Source organism: Scardinius erythrophthalmus, assembly GCF_964197995.2.
Source record: "Scardinius erythrophthalmus genome assembly, chromosome: 6".
In the NCBI taxonomy this organism is placed as follows: Eukaryota; Metazoa; Chordata; class Actinopteri; order Cypriniformes; family Leuciscidae; genus Scardinius; species Scardinius erythrophthalmus.
In genome coordinates, this window is record NC_138226.1 from 8,580,910 (window position 1) to 8,602,730 (window position 21,821).

General features: G+C 36.8%; 1 protein-coding gene across 1 annotated transcript in view; it reads left to right on the forward strand.

The window, feature by feature from the left end:
- Positions 1 to 21,821, forward strand: part of ttn.1 (titin, tandem duplicate 1) — a 137,637-nt gene that overhangs the window by 39,151 nt on the left and 76,665 nt on the right. Inside the window, exons 61-97 of the mRNA XM_081368711.1 lie at positions 106 to 207; positions 462 to 908; positions 1,059 to 1,145; positions 1,588 to 2,226; positions 2,612 to 2,698; positions 3,091 to 3,177; positions 3,352 to 3,435; positions 5,550 to 5,594; positions 5,997 to 7,757; positions 8,231 to 8,281; positions 8,441 to 8,836; positions 8,976 to 9,248; positions 9,344 to 9,619; positions 9,721 to 9,860; positions 10,255 to 10,381; positions 10,487 to 10,753; positions 10,978 to 11,244; positions 11,402 to 11,665; positions 11,763 to 11,902; positions 12,005 to 12,131; positions 12,260 to 12,526; positions 12,626 to 12,892; positions 13,481 to 13,747; positions 13,860 to 13,999; positions 14,104 to 14,230; positions 14,742 to 14,884; positions 16,244 to 16,367; positions 17,802 to 18,068; positions 18,185 to 18,282; positions 18,804 to 18,972; positions 19,068 to 19,334; positions 19,712 to 19,978; positions 20,098 to 20,376; positions 20,479 to 20,887; positions 20,968 to 21,092; positions 21,185 to 21,451; positions 21,533 to 21,802. Of these exons, the coding sequence (XP_081224837.1) occupies positions 106 to 207; positions 462 to 908; positions 1,059 to 1,145; positions 1,588 to 2,226; positions 2,612 to 2,698; positions 3,091 to 3,177; positions 3,352 to 3,435; positions 5,550 to 5,594; positions 5,997 to 7,757; positions 8,231 to 8,281; positions 8,441 to 8,836; positions 8,976 to 9,248; positions 9,344 to 9,619; positions 9,721 to 9,860; positions 10,255 to 10,381; positions 10,487 to 10,753; positions 10,978 to 11,244; positions 11,402 to 11,665; positions 11,763 to 11,902; positions 12,005 to 12,131; positions 12,260 to 12,526; positions 12,626 to 12,892; positions 13,481 to 13,747; positions 13,860 to 13,999; positions 14,104 to 14,230; positions 14,742 to 14,884; positions 16,244 to 16,367; positions 17,802 to 18,068; positions 18,185 to 18,282; positions 18,804 to 18,972; positions 19,068 to 19,334; positions 19,712 to 19,978; positions 20,098 to 20,376; positions 20,479 to 20,887; positions 20,968 to 21,092; positions 21,185 to 21,451; positions 21,533 to 21,802 (9,420 nt within the window). The remainder of the gene's footprint in view (positions 1 to 105; positions 208 to 461; positions 909 to 1,058; positions 1,146 to 1,587; positions 2,227 to 2,611; positions 2,699 to 3,090; positions 3,178 to 3,351; positions 3,436 to 5,549; positions 5,595 to 5,996; positions 7,758 to 8,230; positions 8,282 to 8,440; positions 8,837 to 8,975; positions 9,249 to 9,343; positions 9,620 to 9,720; positions 9,861 to 10,254; positions 10,382 to 10,486; positions 10,754 to 10,977; positions 11,245 to 11,401; positions 11,666 to 11,762; positions 11,903 to 12,004; positions 12,132 to 12,259; positions 12,527 to 12,625; positions 12,893 to 13,480; positions 13,748 to 13,859; positions 14,000 to 14,103; positions 14,231 to 14,741; positions 14,885 to 16,243; positions 16,368 to 17,801; positions 18,069 to 18,184; positions 18,283 to 18,803; positions 18,973 to 19,067; positions 19,335 to 19,711; positions 19,979 to 20,097; positions 20,377 to 20,478; positions 20,888 to 20,967; positions 21,093 to 21,184; positions 21,452 to 21,532; positions 21,803 to 21,821) is intronic.

Sequence of the window (21,821 nt, forward strand, 5' to 3'; positions counted from 1 at the left end):
TCAACTCTTAGAATCCACCTCTTGTTCAACTTAAGAATATAAAGTCTCATCTGCTTTATAATTTTGGGTTTACTGTGTGCTACTTTGTTTTTTGTTCTTTAAAAGAACCCGAAGCTCCAAAGAAGCCAGAAGCTGCACCTCAACCATCCTTAGCTATTAAAAAAGATGAGGCTGTACCTCTAAAGCCAGACACTACTCAAATAAAAGGTAACTCTTAAATCTCAATAGTTAAGAAGCACAATTATTGAGTATAATTCTTGCAAACCGCAAACCACGGTTTCACTTTTGTTTGTTGTCTGTTAAAAGCTTTGTCACCAAAAGTGGTGCTCTTGGAATGCATGTGTAACTCTTCTCTTGATCTACTAATTGATTCTTTTTATTATATGATCTTCTGCATTCTACTGTGAATGCATATCTTTTTATGATATTACACTGTATAACACATATGTGTTCTTTTGAAGCTCTTGTGGAGATGAAGGAAATAGAAGCACCAAAAGTAAAGCTAGATAGAAAACCAGAACCTGCACTTGTTGCTGCTGAGCCACCAAAGAAAGAAGCCTCTACACTACTACAAGAAGAATCTATCAAAGATCATTTGCCTGTCCTCTCTGAGCCATCAAGTGTAGAGCCAGCTAAACAGTTTAAACCTACACAAAGCCAGCCTCCTGAGCCAGTTAGAAAACAAGAAGTCACATCAGCACCACCAAAAGTTATAGTTGAACCAAGAAAACCACCTTCCCGAGAAGTTTCCCAAGCAGAATCAGTCAGAAACGTTGAAACTTCCCCTAAACCTTCAGAGTTACTGCAAGCAGATCAAGCTAAAAAGCAAGTGCCACCAATGAGTGAACCAACCCCTAAAATCAGTGAGCCAGCACTTGCCCACAAAAAGGAGGGTCATCCAGAGAAAGGTATCATTAAATCTTCATATTAAGCTCTTTAAATATGCCCTGAAATAATGGGGTAGCAATCAGTACAAACTCTCTTAAAAGTGTTGCTGATCTTATTTACTCTTCTTAATGTGTTGTTCTTTGTCTGGTAACATTTTTATATCTACAAAGCGGTTGAAGTAAAGGCTGCTGAACTACCATCTGAGAAAAAGCCTGTGACTAAAGCTAAAATGGAGACTGAGATGCCCTTAGCCAAAGGTATGCTTGGTTGGTCGTGGGATATACAAATTCAATTTGTATCTCTGCATTACTAGATCTGTTTTTGGTACAAAAAAACAGATGTCCCACTATTTACAGGGTAACCATTATTAACATTTTAATCATAGTTAGCTGGAAAATATTTCTTATATTATTAATATATATTAATCTGCTATGATGAGGTAAATAAGTTTAAAGAACCTTCAATAACCCAAGCCAGAGAAAAGAGTTGCATTTTGACTGTACTGCCAAAATAAATATTATCCCTAAACTAATGATATTTTAAGATCCTTTCTCTTTTATAACAAATTATCCTTTCTAGATTAAAGTATGGAAATATGTTAACATACCCTTTGATGTTTCATGTTGGTATGCATGTTTTGTTGAAAACTCTTCTACCACCGTTGCATGGTGCAATCTTGAAAATCTTTAATCTTTAAAGTCTTTGCAGCTTCTGAAGAGAAAATTGACCAAATTCCCTACACAGTGGAAGCAACTCAGAAGATTTACATGGAGGAAATGTTTTTGAAGGAGGAAATTGCGGAAGAGAGTGAAAGCATGCCTCATCAACCTGAGGAAATTTTGTCTCTTCAAGAACATATTGTAAGGATGGATGTGTGTCATCACAGTAGAGAATTATCTCCTGAAGATTTGAAAATAGTTGGAACAGAGGTTTCCCGGAAGCTAGAATCTTCTTTTGAGCTGATACAAATAAAGGAGATACCCGAGAGAACCTCCTCAAAGCAAGAAATGAATATTGAGAACATTGAAACTTCTCCAGAAGCTGTGGTGATACTTAGCATTGAGTCGTCACTCAGAAGTCAAGAAATAATGCCAGATGAAAAGAAAAAAACGGAAGATATGCCTCTACAAAAGAGAGAAGACACCCCCAGAAAAGAGATGGCCATTCAGAGAGAAATAGAAGTTCACAAGAAAGAGTATATTTACTTACAACAGTCTGTTCATGAAAACAACAGATCACAGGAGGAAATCCCTCAGATATCACCAGAGATAACACCATTAGTAAAACCAAAAGAAAATGGAACTAAGTTGAAGGAAGTGCGTAAAGTACTTGAAAGAGGTAAACCTTATAATCTTCAGCAAATGCCTCAACTGGTATATTGCAATCTTTCCTTGAATTATTTGCCTTCATGTATTTGCCGAAAAGGCAATTGTGGTTTTCTTAATGTCTTAAAAGTCATGTGCTTGCATTTTTTGCTAAAGTTCCTCTTTAGCTTCTTGTATCTTGAATATGTTATAGTTCTTAATTAGACGAGAAGACCCAGGCTGTTACAGCTCCTGTGTCAAAAGTTGTTTCACCTACAAATAGTACTTAAAAGGCTGGGAGATTTGGTGCTATTACTCTTCAGTTCTTTGTTCAGCATGTGAAAATGTGTCTGTATGCTCATCTGTAAATGTTCAGGGTCTATTTCTTGATTGTGATCATGGCTTACTTTTATTTTAAGACCCGGAATTAGTAAAGAAACCTGAACCGGAAGTCCCAAAGCCAACTGTGGCTCCAGTTGAACAGAAAATATTTCCTCCATCAAAAGGTATACAGCGAAACTGGAAGAAACACTTCTTTGATAACGTTTGTTTCATATATTCTTTTGTCGTCATGTTTAAATGTTCTTTGACCAGTCCAATTACACATTTTTCCACATGTGCCTTTATTATTTTGGATTATTATTATGGTATTGTTTTAATTAAAGAGCTAGCTGTTGAAAGGAAACCTGAGGCACCGAAGCCAAGTGTGGCTCCAGTTAAACAGAAAATGCCTCCTTTAAAAGCTATTCAAAGTCACATTGTGGTATTTTCTGGTCTGTTTGTCAGTCTTTGGTATGTGTTTGCTTGTTTTGTTAGTCTAATGATCTTTACATGGTCATTGTCTTTTATCTTATCTTTGTTTTTATTGCTTGTGATTATGGCATTGTTTTATTTAAAGAGCCAATTGTTGAAAAGAAACCAGCTCCTGAAGTACCAAGGCCAACTGTGGCTCCAGTAGAACATAAAACAATATATCCTCCAAAAGGTATTTAAAGCAAAACCGGCAATTTTTTGCTGGTCCTATAGTCTTTGGTATGATGTATGATTGTTCTTATTTGTGTTTAACTTTAAATGTCCTCCTTGTCCATCTAAATAACATCTTATTCCACCTTTGTCGTCACAATTTTTGGTTGTGATTGTGGTATTATTTTATTTAAAGAGCCAACTATTGAAAAGGAACCATCTCCTGTGGCACCAAAGCCAACAGCAACTCCAATTGAACAGAAAGTCTCTCCACCCACAGGTAGAGTCTCTGTTTTCATGTCTTCTGTATCAATTGTTATTGTTGTTGGTGTTCCCTTGTGTTTTTAATGTGTCTTTGTGGTCTTTAGTTTGTGCATTCTACTTTTTAAAGTATCCTTTAAATCTTGTCGTGTTTCTACATGTTTGTCTTAAAATACTAAATTTGACATTGTTTTTATGTTTCTTAATCAATTATGGATGTGAGTTGTCTGCTTTTGTATTCCACTTTGTTTAAACATTAAAAAAATGACTTTCTTTCTTCCATGAAACTCCAATAGAGATGTTTAGTAGAATGTCTAAGCTATTGTATTCTATACCATGATAGGGGATAGGGACCAGGGACTGTCAAGTTCCAGAAAATACTGACACAAAATTGCCTAATTTAAGTAGTCTATATGACTTGATATGTATTTATATTCATAGTTTTATAAAGCCATATGATCTAAAGAAAAGACTGAAATTGAAGTGAATTTCTGAAAATGTAACAGCCATGGTCACCATTTACTCTCATTGAGTAGAAAAGAGCAGCAGGGTATAAACATTTCCATTTGTAACGTAGAAACGAGTGCAGATCCGAGTGCAGAAATAATCTTATGACAGGGCTCACATGTGATTTGATACATTCGTATACTGCCAAATGCCAATCCCATCATAAGAATGATCGTATGTTGATAAATGTGACATTTGTATATCACGTCCCTAAAAATTCATGGTTTAGAATCCTCACCCTTAGAGTTTACGACATGGAGAAAAGAAACCTGACCAAGAAGAGGACGTAATCTCATGAAAGAGAAATTGATCTTACTCTAAAATACACCCATTAACCTTGTTAATTGCAATCAAATATATTAATTTATATGTACAGTAGTATATTAAATACCGGTAAATAAAACGAAAGATTTACAAACATTATAAACACTATAAACTTGGCTATTTTCCCCTCACTCCACAACAAATTCTTCAAATTTAACGGTATTTAGAAACAGAACAAGAATGAGTAAAAAAAAAGAAAAAAGTAGCTATAAATTATGTATTAAACTAAAAAAATAAAACACAAATTAGGCTATAGTGTCATTCATTATAAACAATGGGCTCACCGCTCTCATTCGGCAAGAATCCAAAATATGTTTCCGTATTTGCCATGTAACATTTTGGTTGCTAAACTGTTATTATGTGAACAATGCTTTGTATTTCACTCGTGTTCCAATATCCACATAAAACAGCATCCTTCATTTGCGCAAAAATTGTGTTTGGTTGGGCGCTGGGCAGACTGATTTTACAGCGGACCATTTAAATTGAGCAGTGTAACTTTTATCTTTAGTTGATTGCATTTTAGTTTGATGATAAATGGCTACAATGTCAAGTTAGCAACGCTTAAAATTGTGTGTGCAGCACTGTGCGCGCTTCAGGCACCTGCACGATCAGCTGGATTTAAAAAAATAAAGATAAAGAAAACAACTACAATGCGTTAAGAGTGTCACAAAAACGAGCATAGCTTATACTACTTGTCTCACAGTTTATTTTCTTTTGTTAATCTGTTAATTCATTAAGTGAAATATATTTTATGTAGTCTTATTTATTTTATTACTTTTATAAAGCCTAGTTCATTTTAATTTGTTTTTATTCTGCGCTGCAGTTGCGTGATGTGATGATGTGTGAATCCTCATGTTCTGTTGTTTATGCTGCTATTTGTGTATGTAAAACTAAACCCCTGAAAAAAAAACATTTGTGGTATTTTTAATGGGTCACAGACACCCATCTATAATTTTAATTTGACATAATCTTTAACAGTTAATGATTGATTAATGAGCTTTAGGAAAATAATCTAAATGAGAAAATGCTCTCTATGAATAAAATACAGTTCTCCACAAATACTTGCGTACACGAGCTAAGACCTGACGTGAGATTTGATCGTAGCCACCGCTCGTGTCCATATTGATAAATGCCAAGTTTTGTGTTGAAATGGCCATACGCCCAGTTTTCTGTTGTATGTTCATTTTATAAATGATGCCCAAGGAGAGTAAATGATGACGGAATTAAAAATTTTGAGTGCATTCTCGTTCTGACTTGTATGTGTGTTTGTATCTGTTTAATCTGAAATGATCTCTGAAACAGATGCAGTCAAGGGCCCTGTTACAGCTCCTGGACCTGCTCCCAAAGGTATGTTACTGCTCCCAAATGGCATAAATGAATCTTCCGAGGTTTAATTATCAAACATATTAAAATCAGTTATTCAGGCATCACATTTTATATGTCTGCTTGTTGTTATGTTTGTTTTGTCTCATTTTTGTTTGCTTATTTTTTTGTTGTTATTTTTTCTTGCTATATTTTTTTCTATATTTTTGTGCTGTACAGTTTGGGTCAGTGCTATTTATTAGGGTTGATGTTAATTTAATCTTAATTCCTACATTATAATTCTTCATAAAAAAGTGAATAGTTTTCCATGAAGGTTACACTGATGACTTTAGCTTCAACCCTTCTGTGTGATATGTGTACAGGTGTCTTATGTCATGCTGATTGTACTGTCCATGTCATGTGATATTGTGACATTTATCGCCTCAGAAACTAGCACTACACAAGCACTTCTTAAACGAAAGAGTAAAATTCACGTCAAGGAAGAGGAACAATTGGAAATGCCAACCATAAAGAAAGTTACCAGAAGATCAAAAGAACATCAGGAAGATCAGGAAGTTATATCACTTAAGGTAGTCGAGAAGATTCAGCATGAAGAACCACCAAAAGAAGCAGGACAACTTCTCCAGAAAGTTGAGAAAGCTGAAATAGTTGGAGAGGAGATTGTGAATTCAAAGGCTGTTAATGAAGTCAAACTCACCAGCAGTCATGAAGTCACAAAAGATACTTGGTCATATGAAACTGCCACAAAAACAGACAAAATATCAAAGGGGGAGGAAAATAAGATAGAACAGTACAAGAATGTGTGGGAGCAGAAAGTGATTACCCCTGAAATAGGAGGAAGAGGTGTAGAAAATACGGGTGAACAAGAAACTAAAATTACAATGGAAGGGGAACCCTTGATACCAAAGCCAAGTCTGAAAAAGGTAACCAAATCAATATCTACTGAGAAAGAACAGGAAACTGTAAAATCGGATAAAGCTGTTGTAGGTCCACAGAAAGACAGCAACATAAAAAAGAGTGAAGATCGTATTGGTGTCCAGAAACATGAAAGACTCATAAAGGATGAACCTGTTTCAAAGAAGAAGATAGAAGTGACGCTTACAGATCAAACAGCTAAAGAATCCGTAATGCCAAAACCTGCTGTGGCTAAAGATGAAATCTCCAAGGAACATGAGAAATTTCCAAAGAAATCAAACAGAATTCTACCACAGGACGAGGAGCCAGAAACTGTGACACTGAAACCATTTTCCAAAGAATCTCATGCTGATGTAACCCCTGAAAAGGTTACTCAAGAACAAAAAGAGAAAAAGCCTGTAGATATTAAGCATTCAGAGAGGCCGGAAACACATCATATCCTGAAGGAACCTCACATCCCGGTAAAAGAACCCGGAAAAAGTGAAAAAACATATGAAGAGCCTGAAAATATCAAAAAGCTAGAGTCACCTCATGAGCATCTCCCCATGATGACTACTACTACTACTCCAGAAAAGACAACACAGGAATGTCCCAAGGAAGAGAAGGCAATAACTAAAAAGCGTGGAATTATTCCAAAGGATGAAGCAAAAAAAGAAGAGGTATCACTGAAACCTGTAAAAGGAAAAATAATTGCAGAGAAAATTACTTCACCAAAGGTAGATAAACCTAGTCCTCAAGTCACTTCACTGACAAAAAAGAGTCCAAAAGATGATGATGATAAGCCAGCAATGTCAAAAAAGATTGTTCGTCCACCAAAGGAAATGGAGGGAAAAAAAACAGAAGAGCTGAAAAAGACACCTTCACCAAAAGCAGAGATACCAAAATCTAAACCCACTGAATCCATTCCGATGGAAAGAAAGTCTAGTGCAAAATCACCCAAAAAGATTTCACCAAAAGATTCACTTGAGTCTGTAATCCTGAAGAAGGTCTCAAAGACAGTTTCCCCCAAAGAAGAAAAGACTACTCAGGATCCTCCTTTGAAAACAAGTGAAGACAAAGTGCCAGTGGTGAAGGAGTTGTCTCCAAGCGTGCTGCATCTACAAAAGATTCCTACACAGCAAGAAGAGGTACTTCATGAGGCGGTGGATGATGATGAAGAAGAAGAAACCTGGGGATGGGAACTTGCTCCTAGGGACAGTTATGGATCCGAAACCTTTGATGACGTTTTGGAGGATGGGGCCATTGAAACCCCAGGAATGGGTGACAAGAAAGGTGAGATGGTATCACCAAAAGCTTACCATTGGTATCTCATGGCTTCCTACAGTCGTTCCAAATAATATCCACTCAACCCAACCTTCATTATAACCCTTTAACAAGTGTCTTCTTTTTTCAAGTGTTCAATTGTCTTTGATGTTTGATGTTTGTCCTTCCCTTGATTCGTTCGTTCTTTCGTTCTTGATTGATCAATATGTCTTGATAAAATGTTGTGTGTCTGTTCTGTCCTAAAACTGTTTGTCAGTATCATTTGCATTCCTTCGTCTTCATTTGTAATTTTTGTTGTGGGTGTCATTTGTCCTGGGCTGTGTTTTTCAAACTTTGTTCAAATTTGTCAAACTGTGTTTTATTGTCTAATTAATCCGCTCACATATATTATATAAGGTATATATAATTTATCAACCAAACATTTCAGACCTTTGTATTTTTACCATTTCAAACCTTGCTTAGTATAACAATATTTCAAACAGATGGAAAACCAAAAGAGGAGCCAGCTCCAGGCAGAGGCAGAGGACTAAGACGTACGTTCATAATATACTGTACATTCATATTATGCATTTATCATTTTACATTGCAAGTGTTTGTTTTTGTTCTTTTTGAATTCATGTATGTATAATTTGAAATTACACTTCCCCATAGTGAAATAACTAAATATTTAACATTTTGTCTTTTTATTGTAGCAAGACAAACTCCTTCTCCTGGTGATGGTGGAAGGGGTAGAGGGAAACCTGGTGGTGGAGGTGACAAGCCTCCTGGAGATTCACCATTTGGTTTCCAGCTCAAAGCGGTCCCCTTGAAATTTGTGAAAGAGCTCCAGGACATTGTGTTGCAGGAGGCTGAGTCAATCGGCTCCTCAGCTATATTTGAGTGCCAGATCTCTCCATCTACGGCTATCACCACCTGGATGAAAGATGGAAGCAATCTAAGGGAGAGTCCAAAGCACAAATTCACATCTGATGGCAAAGACCGCAAACTGCTAATCATTGATGTACAGCTTTCAGACACTGGAGAGTACACATGTGTTGGAAAGCTGGGCAACAAAGAGAAGACCTCAACAGCTAAACTTGTTGTAGAAGGTATTTATGACTGCTATCCCTCAAAGCATTTCTATTCAATTAAAAATTAAAGTCAAATAAAAAGTAAACTTAATGTTAATATGTTGGTACTAATAATGTATGATTGTTAAAGTAGCATTTCTTCTCTCATCTCATATAGAATTACCTGTGAAATTCACAAAGAATCTGGAAGAAGAGACCTCCGTGTTTAAGGGGCAGCCAATGTATTTGACCTGTGAGTTGAGCAAGGACAAAGATGTGGTCTGGAAAAAGAATGGAAAAGAGATCAAGGAAATTCCAGGCAAAATTCAAATCAACGTTATTGGACTACAGCGTGCCATCACAATCCAGGACGCGAACGAAGAAGATGATGCTGGTGTTTACTCATGCGAGTGTGAAAACATAAAAACTCAAACTAATGTCAAGGTTATCGGTATGTATTTGATTTTAATTTGTTTTATTTTTTTACTTTAATGTCTTTGTTAAATTTAGAGCTGGTATGAATTTACCCATGTCTGTATTCAACAGAAATTGTAAGAGACTGGTTAGTGAAACCTTTGCGGGACCAGCATGTGAAACCCAAAGCCACTGCTACATTTAAGGGCGAGCTCTTCAAAGACACACCTAACTGGAAGTGGTACAAGGGTAATGATGAAATTCCTAATGAGCCTACTGATAAGACTGAGGTGAAGAAGGAGGGTAAAGAGATCACTCTTACGGTCAAAAATGCCCAGCCTGATGACGTTGCTGAATATGCTGTGGAGGTTGAAGGCCGCAGATACGTAGCAAAACTAACACTTGGAGGTATGTAAAAACAAACAAAACAACAACTGAGGAGAAGTGTTGATTTCTGCTTATATATCCATCTTAAAATGTTGTATATAAACCTTTTAATCTCTATTCAGAACGTGAAGCTGAGATCTTGAAGCCTCTTGCTAGTGTGGAGGTGGTTGAGAAAACAGAGGCCAAATTTGACACTGAAATTTCAGAAGATGATGTGCCTGGAGAATGGAAACTTAGAGGGCAGGTTCTGACAAGATCACCGGTAAGACCTTATTCGAGAGTGCTACAAAATTAATCATTCCCAGTTCTGGGGAAACTACTTTGAAACTGTGGCTTCCCTGGCTAAAAGCTATAAATTGCCAAGCTCACCATTTTGAGATGTAGTTAGCAACAAAACAAGCTACTAAGAAAAAAAAAAGAAAGAAAAAAAAACACTTAAAGCTATTTAAGGGGGTGATATCTTTTTAGATAACTATCAGATGAATTAAGTCGGTTTTATAATAAAAAAAGCATTCTTCATCTGTCAATTAGGGTGTCAATTAATTCAATTAAACAGATATTTATACAAAATACTACTAAAATTATAGTGTTCTGCTTTTTTTTTTAAAGCACATTGTTCTGCAATTTTGCTGATTCATAATTTTCTTCTATTTTAGACATGTGACATCAGATCTGAGGGAACCAAACGATTCCTTTCTATCAAAAATGTTCAGCTTGATCAGGCTGGTGAAGTTACATACCAAGCTCTGAATGCTGTGACAAGTGCTATGCTCACAGTCAAAGGTAAGAAAACAATGAATGTTTTTATACAGCATAAAAAAAATAAAAATGAACATTTACAAATGCAGATGAGTGACGATATGGACAATGTACATTCTTACCTACCAGAGTTGGAAATGGAATTCACAGTCCCATTGAAGGACGTTACTGTGCATGAAATGAAACAGGCAAAGTTTGAATGCTCCATCAATAAGGATGTGCCTAAAGTGATTTGGTTTAAGGGTTCTGATATTGTTACACAAGGAAATAAGTATGAAATCATTGATGACGGAAAGAAACACATACTTATTGTTAATAACTGTGGCTTTGAGGATGAGGGAGAATACAGTATTGAGGTCTTGGGCAAATCATCAAAAGCAAAACTGATGGTAGAGGGTAAGTCTTAGTTATTATCTTGGTTAGTGAAGTGTTGGTCAAAATGCTTTGTGACAAAATTTAACAAGGGTGTTTATTAATGAGTAGTCTAACAAATAGTAAGCAAAAACCTTTCATAATAATCTAATAAATTCACTAATAAATTCACCCATTTTCCAAGTTTATAGTATATTCATTTTTTTGCACCCATAGTTAATTTGTTATGCACTGAACAAATGTCATAGGTATGAGGCTGAACTTCACCTCAACATTAAAGGACCTAACTGTGAAGGAAGGTAAAACGGCTGTATTTGAGCTTGAGCTTTCTCATGAGAATGTCGCCGTGACATGGTACAAAAATGAAATAAAAGTGCATCCGAGCAGAACCGTGTTCACCAGCGTGGTGGGAATGAAGCATACACTAGAAATTAAAGAAGTATCACTAGATGATACTTGCCTAATAAAAGCAGAGGCTAAGGGAATATCCACAATGGCTAAGCTGCTGGTAATAGGTAATTTTACCTTTATTTTACCCTTACATTTATTTGATCAGCTAATCCCCCCCCCCACACACACACAACAACACACACAACAAAACCTTTTGTGTAAAGTGTTACTCATTATATTTTAGTTTCTGAATATTATTAACACAACAACCTGTTTTTACAGAGGGTGATGCATATTTCACTGTCAAGTTACAAGATTTCACTGCAGTCGAGAAAGATGAAGTCACATTTGACTGCGAGCTCAGCAAAGATGTTCCTGTGAAATGGTTCCACAATGAAATTGAAATTAAAGCCTCCAAGATGATTACCATGAAAGTTGAAGGCAAACGAAGAATCCTCAATCTTAAGAAAGTTGAGAACAAAGAAAAAGGATTATATGTTTGCGACTGTGGAACAGACAAGTCTTCAGCAAACTTGAACATTGAAGGTCAGTAATTAAGGTTATCTTCTTAAAATGTAAAAACATTGCATCTTTTCAGGGGTGTGATGGGGTTTTATTTGTTGATTTTGCTCTAAAATTCCAGCTCGTGACATCAAAGTGGTGCGACCCATATATGGCGTTGAGCTCTTTGATGGTGAGACAGCTCGTTTTGAGGTGGAAATCTCTGAAGATGATGTCCATGGCCAATGGAAACTGAAGGGCGAAGTATTATCTTCTTCACCTGTAAGCAAAGTTGCATCATTAATAAATAAATTAAATCATCTTTCTAACAGACATCTTGCAAAATACTAACAATATTTTTCCTTATGTGCTTTTCGTTAACAGGATGTTGAGATTATTGAGGATGGTGCAAAACATACATTAACACTCTACAACTGCAAAGTTTCCCAGACTGGAGAGGTTACCTTCCAGGGAGCGAATGCAAAGTGTTCTGCAAATCTTAAAGTGAAAGGTAGTGTAAAATATAATGTTTTAGGTTATATATATATATATATATATATATATATATATATTATTGAAAATGTATTTAATGTAAATTCTTCCTGTACTATTTAATCTTTCTTTGCACCTTTATCATAGATTTGCCCATTTCTTTTGTCATGCCTTTGAGCGATGTACAAGTCTATGAGAAAGATGATGCAAGATTTGAAATTGAATTGTCAAGAGAGGCTAAGGTCATCCGCTGGCTTAAGGGATCTCAGGAGCTGAAGGCTGATGAAAAGATTGAAATCCTCGCAGAGGGGAAAAGGCATATTCTAGTTGTCAAATCTGCTGCGTACGAGGATGAGGCTAAGTACATGTTTGAGGCTGAGGACAAGAGAACATCTGCCAAACTTGTTATTCAGGGTAATAAAAAGATTTTTGTTATGAGATGAGAATCAGTATATGTTGCACAGTATTCTCATTCTCAAACCTTTTCTGATCTGCATTTATTGTTCCTCTCAGGCATCCGTCTTGAGTTTGTCAGACCCATTAAAGATGTCACCGTTAAGGAGCGTGAGACTGCAGAATTCAGGATCGAACTCTCTCATGAGAAGATTCAAGTCACCTGGTACAAGAATGACGTGCGTTTGCATCCAAGCAAAGTGGTGCACATGTCCGAGGATGGCAAGATCCATACTCTTTCCTTCAAAGAGGTGTCTATTGATGACACATCTCTCATTAAAGTTGAGGCTCTTGGGAAAAGCTCTGAAGCAATGCTCACTGTACTTGGTAAGTGTTTATAATGTTTCCAAATACATGCATCTTTTGAAACTTGATTCTAATGGGTCAGTTGTGGCATTAAGAGGTCAAACACTTTTGTATAATCACCACTGAACAGTATATTTGGCTATCATTCATGACAGTAAACTGGTGCTGCTTCAATAGCTATTGTGTCACTCCGCAGTCTCTTTTACATTTTTACCAGTACAAGTTACAATAGCTAACTAGTGCCATCTTGTGATTTTTTTCTCTCAAAACTTCTACTTCAAACTTCAGTGAAAATTGCCATCTGAGGTTTTCAGTATTAATTTTATGGTAAGCATAAACAGTTTGATAGATGACTAGAAGCTCAGGAATGCTCATCTAAACTAAGAAAAATTTAAACCTCACTCAAAAGAACAAGCAACAAGAAATATACGAGGTGGATAACAGAGATCTTAAAATAGAGGAAGCTAAAGATGTTGGCAAACTAGTCCATAGGAAAAAGGGGGTCTTCATCATTCTATATAGGTTCATTTTGCTTTACATCCCTTGCGTTACATTTTTGTACATTGGTAAAACATGTTGAAAATTTCATGTTCTTTTCTATATCAACAGAGGGAGAAGCCTACTTTACCACCAAGTTGCAGGACTACACTGCAGTTGAGAAGGATGAGGTTGTCCTAATGTGTGAATTGAGCAAATCATCTGCTCAGGTGAAATGGTTCAAAGATGGCAAGGAGATCACTCCCTCTAAGAATGTCCTCATCAAGGCTGATGGAAAGAAACGTATCCTGACAGTAAAGAAGGCAGAGAAGGCAAACATTGGCGATTACGTTTGTGACTGCGGCTCTGACAAAACAACAGCCAAGCTTAACATTGAAGGTATGTATCTTTTTAATGTATTTTTTTTTATTCATCCATATATAGATTGATAGATTGAAATTAATATGAACTATTATAACCTAGTCTCTACCCCCTCTCCTTTTCTCTGCAGAACGTGACATTAAGATTACCCGTCCACTGTACAGTGTGGAGGTCACAGAGACAGAGACTGCTCGCTTTGAGACAGAAATCTCTGAGGAGGATGTTCATGGACACTGGAAACTCAAAGGAGATGCCCTGCACCAGTCTGCTGTAAGGGTTTCCTGCAATGCATGTTGTTGTACTTATATTTTTTAAATATTATTTACATACTTTTTGATATTTTTAACAATAAATTAAATGTTTGTTCCACTCAGGACTGTGAAATTAAGGAGGAAGGCACCAAGCACATGCTTATCCTTTACAATGTCCGCATGGATATGGCTGGTGGTGTAGATTTCAGTGCTGCTAATGCTAAATCAAGTGCTCAGCTCAGAGTTAAAGGTGAGAATTCTTATAAGTGTGCAAAAAAATAAGCATTTGGCCAACATTATTCTCTGTACCGATTGTTCTTAAATTCTTTATGACTTGTGTTAGGCTTGTGTTAGATTATTTATTCCACAACAAAAATAACCTGTTTTTAGCATCCTTTTTTTACATTGGGTAACAAACCAGCCTACATTCTTGTTTTACTAAAAAAGAAAATGTTGAGTGACAGTAGCAGATAACTAATTGGGGATAAGTCAGCAGCCAACAAAACTATTTTAGAAGCTCCATTCCTTATCAGGAGTGGGTGGGGGTGATTGGCAGAGCCAAAACATGCCTCATTTATCTGACCACAGGCAGTGCAAGGAATCTCAATATGTTAATGATGCAGAGCCCTGTGTGATAAACTGGAAAACTGAATAGTACTTCAAGCTTGCAAATTGTAGCTTAGTGACAGATCACAATGACTACTTGTAGTAGTAGGATTGTTTCTTGGCATTATTAAGGATGGCCTTTTCTTCCTCTCAAGCACGCACAATTGGCCTTCTGCGACCTCTTCGGGATGTCACTGTCACTGCTGGAGAGACTGCCACCTTTGACTGTGAGCTCTCATATGAAGATATTCCTGTTGAATGGTTTGTTGGATCAACAAAGATGGAGCCAAGTGATAGGGTAAGATTATTTACTTTAGATTTTAGCAATTTAGTCTTTAATCGTTAATTGGGCCATTTTCAATGTAGCTTTATCCAAGTCAAAACTTTTAAGTTTTTATTGTGATTCCAGCTGGAGTTATGTCATAATTATACTAGTCTAAACCCATATACATTATATACTAACTGTAGTACATAGTAATATAACTATATACACAAATAGTATGTATATATTGTTGTTTTAGGGTGACAATTCCAAGTGAAATGTCTGTATGAAATATGTTCTGCATATAAGGACTTCCAGCAGTACTTGCTGGTTTCGAGATAACACTGGGCCATTTTGCCCTGCAGGCGCCCTTATGGTTATTTTTAACTGCTTCAAGAGTGTTGTTGAAGTGCTGGTATAGTGAACTTCATAATCCTTTAGACATTTGATAAAACATATATTTTCTAATATTTCGCATTCCTAATGCATTTGTTCTTTCACATAGCTTAACAGATAACTAAATTATAGAACAAAATTATCTGTTTCTTAAAAGGCATCAAATGTTCTTTAATTTTGCCATTTCCTTAACTCTTTCCTCCCCAGCATTTTTAAGAAGTTGCCAGCCAGTGCCAGCATTTTTGATAATTTTCACAAAACTTTCATGGGCCACAGAATATTTTGTTATATGAATATCTGAACATGCAATATATCAAAAGAAAGAACAGAGCCTCTGCTTTAAAAAACAACCTTTTAGTCTCTCTTCATGCATTCTTTTTTATCAGCACTTGAATGTGGGTAAGTTTAATTAAAAAAGCAACATTTTGAACAAAAAGCTGAGAAAATCATTTTTGTCAAAGACCGGATCGAATTCAGAATGATGATCAAAACATAGATGGAGTAGATCGCTTCCATCAACAACCCCAAAGCTTCACAGAGCTTGACTTTTTATTTCCTCCCATCTCATATTTTTTTTCCACCACCATGTCCCTTTAGGGGCTCTGTACCTACCTCTTCATTTGTCATCATTTCAATCTGTAACGTTAGGCAGTTTTGATTTATATGTTGTTTAACATTTGATGATCACATTATTTTACATGTGCATAAGCAATGCTTCTTTTGCTTGTTTCTGCTTCTTCTTCGCCTGCGTTTTGATCCAGAGATTCTGTACTCTTTCAGAAGATGCGTAATAGCTTCCCCTACCATATAACAATGAAATCATGGATTGCCGTAACATTCCGTCATTGGCGGTGAAGCGTTGTGTCATAGATAACTGAAAATTCTGTCAATGGCGGGGATTGAGTTAATATTTGCTTTTGAAATGTTGTTGCAAAAATGGGAAAAGAGCAATTGATTAACCCACTCAACAACTACTGTATGCCACATTGGTGTGTGCAGGTGGTCACGAGAGTAGAAGGAAGACTGCATTCCCTGACTTTGAGAGATGTCAAGATGACAGAGGCTGGGGAAGTGAAACTGACTGCAAAGGACTTTGTGACCCAGGCCAAACTTACTGTGAACGGTAAATTAAATAAATAAACAAAATATACTAATAAAATTAGTATTTTAGAATAATTTTATTATTATTTTGAAATAGTTTTTATTTTAATATTTTTCATTTTCATTTTAATTGTAAAGTTTTATTAATTTTGTTGTGTTTTGTCATTTTTATTCTATATAAATCTATATAAAAAAATATATATATATATATAATAGGGATGTGACGAGACACTTATCTCACAAGACGAGACGAGACACGCGATTGGGTTCACGAGAATGAGACGAGATGAGATTTTTACACAATATTTTATAGAAATCCTCAATGACAAAATTCATGACTGGAAAAAAAGTCTGTAGGAGCATTTTGAAACTAATAATCTTCTACTTTATGAGTATGATAATATTATCAATTATACAACAATATACAAGAACTGTAAAAGGTTTTGCCACAAACTAAACTGACTGGCTTTTCTACTGAATGATTTCACACGAGTCTCTTCAGACCTTACTGTGCATGATTTATGAGCTTCCAGAACTTCTGATTGAGGCTGTGTGTGACCTCCTAATTGAACTCCTTTCCACAAATTGAACATAGAAATAAAAACAGTATACATACTGTAACAAAAATAAATACCAGTTTTTCCTTAGTCTTTTTAAGTGCAAACAATAAGTGCAAGTGCAACCATAATCAAAGAACTCTCTCAGTATTCAAAGTACAAACAGACCAGAGCCACAACCACAACCACAGTCCAGAGGTAGGCTATTGTATGCCGCATAATTTGCGCACATCAGTTTTACTTTCACTTTCTGATTCGCGATCGCACATACTCTGTGTAGACAAGATTATTATTTTTTTATTATTATTTACAGTCTATGCATTTATCAGCTGCTTAGGCTCTGTTGAGCAACGAATCATCTGCCATCGTCACGCCATCAGTGATCCTGCTGCACTGTGTGAGACTGCAACTCGTCCTCAATGAGCAGAGCAGACATGTACAATAGATTACAATGGTTTTTATTTTTATGAAAACAGCAAAACGACAGTGGAGGCATGTAATGTGAATGTAGCGGTGGCATATTCTATGCTAAATCTAATTTCACCATCTTGTCCGTCATGGCGATTTTGACAGCTTTTCACTCAATGAGAAATCTCGTCATATTTTAGTCTTGCGAGATCTCATCACACCCCTAATATGTAAATATAAATCTATATAGTTTTTAGTCATTTTTATTTCCATTTCCATTATTATTTTAGAGAATAAGAAATGCTGCCTTGGCAACTAGCTCAAATAAAATATGTTTAATGGTTTTAGTTTTAGCTAACTGTAATATGCACACCTGTAATGCTTGTATTCCTATATACATGAATGTTAGAGGTTGTTTTTTGCAGTAGTTTTCAAGAGGGGCATAAATAGAGGTTGCTTAGACGTTCACGTTACCACATTACATATCACAGAGCCACCAGTTGAGTTCACCAAGCCCTTGGAGGACCAGACTGTTGAGGAGGAAGCCACTGCCACTCTGGAGTGTGAACTGTCCAGGGAGAAGGCTGATGTCAAGTGGTTCAGAGACGGACAGGAAATTCGTAAAACCAAGAAGTATGAGATGGTGGCTGAGGGACGCATAAGGAGGCTGATCATCAAGGACTGTAGCCTTGATGATTCCAAGACATATACCTGTGATGCAAAGGAGTTCAAGACGTCTGCTTTCTTAAATGTTGAACGTAAGTTTACAGAAAAAAATCTGACATGCAGAAACTTGAATAAAGCCAACTATTGTAAAGAAATAAAATAAACAACGCAGTGCATTTGCATAATGAATATGTCTATCTATTTTCAGCTCCATTTGTTGAATTCACTAAGCCTCTTCACGATGTTGAGGTTAAGGAGAAGGAATCTGCTAAGTTTGAATGCGAATTGTCCCGTGAAAGTGCCAAGGTATTTTTTAACAGAAATCTGTGTGGACTGGGCCCTAAAGTCTGGGACTAATAGTGAAACTGTGTCTGGTTAACATTTTCATAATTGAATATTGGTTTAATTACAAATTATACTATTAGCATAGCAATTTGAGTGAGAACTTTAAAGGTTGTATCAGCGATTTCAGGCCCAAACATAAATGATCACATTCATCTAATCTTTCCTAACGATCCGCTAGCTGCCTGCCTCATAAGCATGCCATCAAATAAACGCGTCTCTGTAGGCAGCCTAGGCTCTGAGATCTGCACACAAAAACAGTTGGTTTCACCACCACTCAAAACCAAAATAAATAGTGTTCCAACCAATCACCGACAGGGGTGGGTGTTGTGAGGTTTTCGCGTGCAGCCGTCATAGGCAGCCGTGCACGAGCGCAAAACCTCACAACACCTTTAATTGAAAAAGTTTTAGTTTTGCAATTTTACTTTAACAACAGCATGCACAGAAGCTGAGAGTGTATTGATTTATAATTGTTTGTTGCACAGGTCCGCTGGTTCAAAGATGGCGCTGAGATCAGGAAAGGCAAAAAGTATGAAATTATTGCCAAGGGATTACAGCGTATTCTCATCATCAGTAAGGCAGTGTTTGATGATGAGGCAGAATATGAATGTGACGCAAAAACATCCAAATCCTCTGGAATGCTAACAGTTGTCGGTGGGTTTTATTTCAGTCATTATTCTACAATCAATCAATTCTACAACCACTCAATCACATTACAGACATTAATAACAATTCCTTTTGCCTTGCAGAGGAGGAAGCTAGATTTACAAAGAACCTATCCAATGTTGAGGGCACAGAAACCGACAGCATTAAGATGATTTGTGAGGTCTCTAAACCCAGTTCAGAGGTTACATGGTACAAGGGTGACCAGGAGATCCATGAGGGTGGTAGATATGAACATGTTGCAGATGGGAGAAAGAGAATTCTAATCATACAGGACCTCCGTATGGATGATGCTGGAGAGTACCACTGCAAACTGCCTGCTTCAGAAACAAAAGGAACTCTAAAGATCAGTGGTATGTTTTAAGATTAGATTATTACAAACTCACAATAAAATAGATTATTACAAACTGTTATAATAAAAAGTCCTGCAAGCTCAAGGTTCCCATGGTCATGGGAAACCTAGAAAAGTAGGGAATTTTTAAACTGTGATTTCCAGGCCTTGAAACGTCACAGAAATTTCTATAACGAATATATATTTTTATGCCAAGCTATAGAATATTTTGTTTGCTTTTTGTGAGTTCACTCTGTTTAAAAATATTTTTCAAATCCATATCCAGCAATCTCAAGTTTACTGATCAAAAGGTGTGGAAATCCTGATGCATGTAATAATCTCACTGATAATTTAATTAGGCATTGATTTACTTAAAATTGTCTCTCTGTATTGTTTTAGAATTGGCAGCTGAATTCATTGCTAGGCCCCAAAACCAAGAGGCCATTGAAGGTGAAAAGGCTGAGTTTGTTTGCTCAGTGTCTAAGGAAAATTATGAAGTTAAATGGTTCAAAGGAGACAAAGAACTTACAACTGATGACAAGTATGAAATTGTCATTGATGGCAAGAGGAGGGCGCTCATTGTCAAAAACTGTGAGCTAAAAGATGAGGGTGCATTCACTGCCCACATTGGCTCTGTAAAGGCTTCAGCAGACCTGTTGGTGATTGGTAAGTTTTTTCTGTTTTAGTGTATTTTTCTGTAATGTGTTTTTGTTAAAGAGGTCCAAATGTTCAATTTTGAATTATCGTATTAAATTGGACTAAAATTGGTACTTTTGTCTCTTTAGAAAAACTGAGGATAATCACTCCCCTCAAGGATGCCCAAGTAAAAGAAGGACAAGAGATTGTTCTTAACTGTGAAGTGAACTCAGATGGAGCTAAAGCCAAATGGCTGAAGAACAATGAGACAATGTTTGAGAGTAGCAAGTTTGTTATGGTTCAGAGAGACACTGTGTTCTCTCTGAGAATCAAAGCTGCAGAAAAGCCAGATGAAGCCAGTTACACCATTACACTGACAAACCAGCGCGGAGAACAGGCCAAGTGTTCTGCTAACATCAACGTACTAGGTGTGCCATTATTATATGTCTACCTTTTAAACCATGTGTATTTTGACTGCAGTATATGCAAAATGTTAATACTTGTTTTTTGTTTTGTTTTTGCATTCACAGAGGAAGCCATCAAGATCATTGAGCCACTAGAGGACTGTGAAATAGAGGAAAAGAAGACCATTACTTTCACTTGCAAAGTGAATAGACCAAATGTGACAGTCCAGTGGATGAAGGCTGGTCAAGAAGTCACTTTCAGCAAGCGTATTCTGTATCGTGTTGACAAGAACAAGCACACTTTGACCATTAAGGACTGCAGCCTTGCAGATGAAGGTGAATACACTGTAGTTGCTGGCGCTGATAAGTCCACAGGAGAACTGGTCATCAGTGAGGCACCCACTGATTTCGCTTCTCAGCTCAGAGACCAAACCATCACAGAGTTTGAGGATGCTGAGTTCACTTGCAAATTGTCAAAGGAAAAAGCCCATGTTAAATGGTACAGGAACGGACGTGAAATCAGAGAAGGACCCAGGTTAGGTTTGAACCATGAAACTATGAAAAAGTACTTTGTGATGATGTGAAAACTTTTGCTAATCTCATGATCTTTCTTAGATATCATATGGAGAAAGATGGAAAAGAATGCAAGCTTGTAGTCAAAGAGTGCAGACCAGATGATGAATGTGAATATGCCTGTGGAGTGGAAGATAAAAGATCAAGGGCACGTCTCTTTGTTGAAGGTAATTTTTTCACAGCCAATTTCTGGTATCCATGTTCGTATTGCCCAATGATTTGATGTGCTCATGGCATCTTTCTTTTCTTTCATCAACAGAGATTCCAGTGGAAATCATCAGACCACCCACAGATGTATTTGAGCCCCCAGGATCCGATATTGTGTTTGAGGCTGAACTAAATAAAGATAGAGTTGAGGTCAGATGGATGAGGAACAACATGGTCATTGTCCAGGGTGACAAATACCAGATGATTAGTGAGGGCAAAGTTCATAGACTTCAGGTCTGTGAAATCAGACCCCGTGATCAGGGAGAATACAGAATAGTTGCCAAGGAGAAGGATGCCAGAGCCAAGCTTGAGCTTGCAGGTAGGAAGAGTGAGTGTTAATGCAATTTGGTTTTTCATATAAAGGAACATATTTTTTAATATCCTGTACTTTTCCTTACAGCTATTCCAAAGATCAAGACCACAGATCAGAACCTTGTAACAGATGCTGGAAAGCCTTTTGTGATGACGGTTCCCTATGATGCTTATCCTCGTGCTGAGGCAGAATGGTTTTACAATGATATCAGTCTACCAGGGCAAAACATTGACACATCTAATGATCGAACAGAGTATAGGCTCAAGGACCCAAAGAAGTCAGACCAGGGTCGTTACAAGATTGTCATAAAGAATAAACATGGAACAGGAGAGGCTTTTATTAATCTGGATGTAATTGGTGAGTAGGAAATTCAATT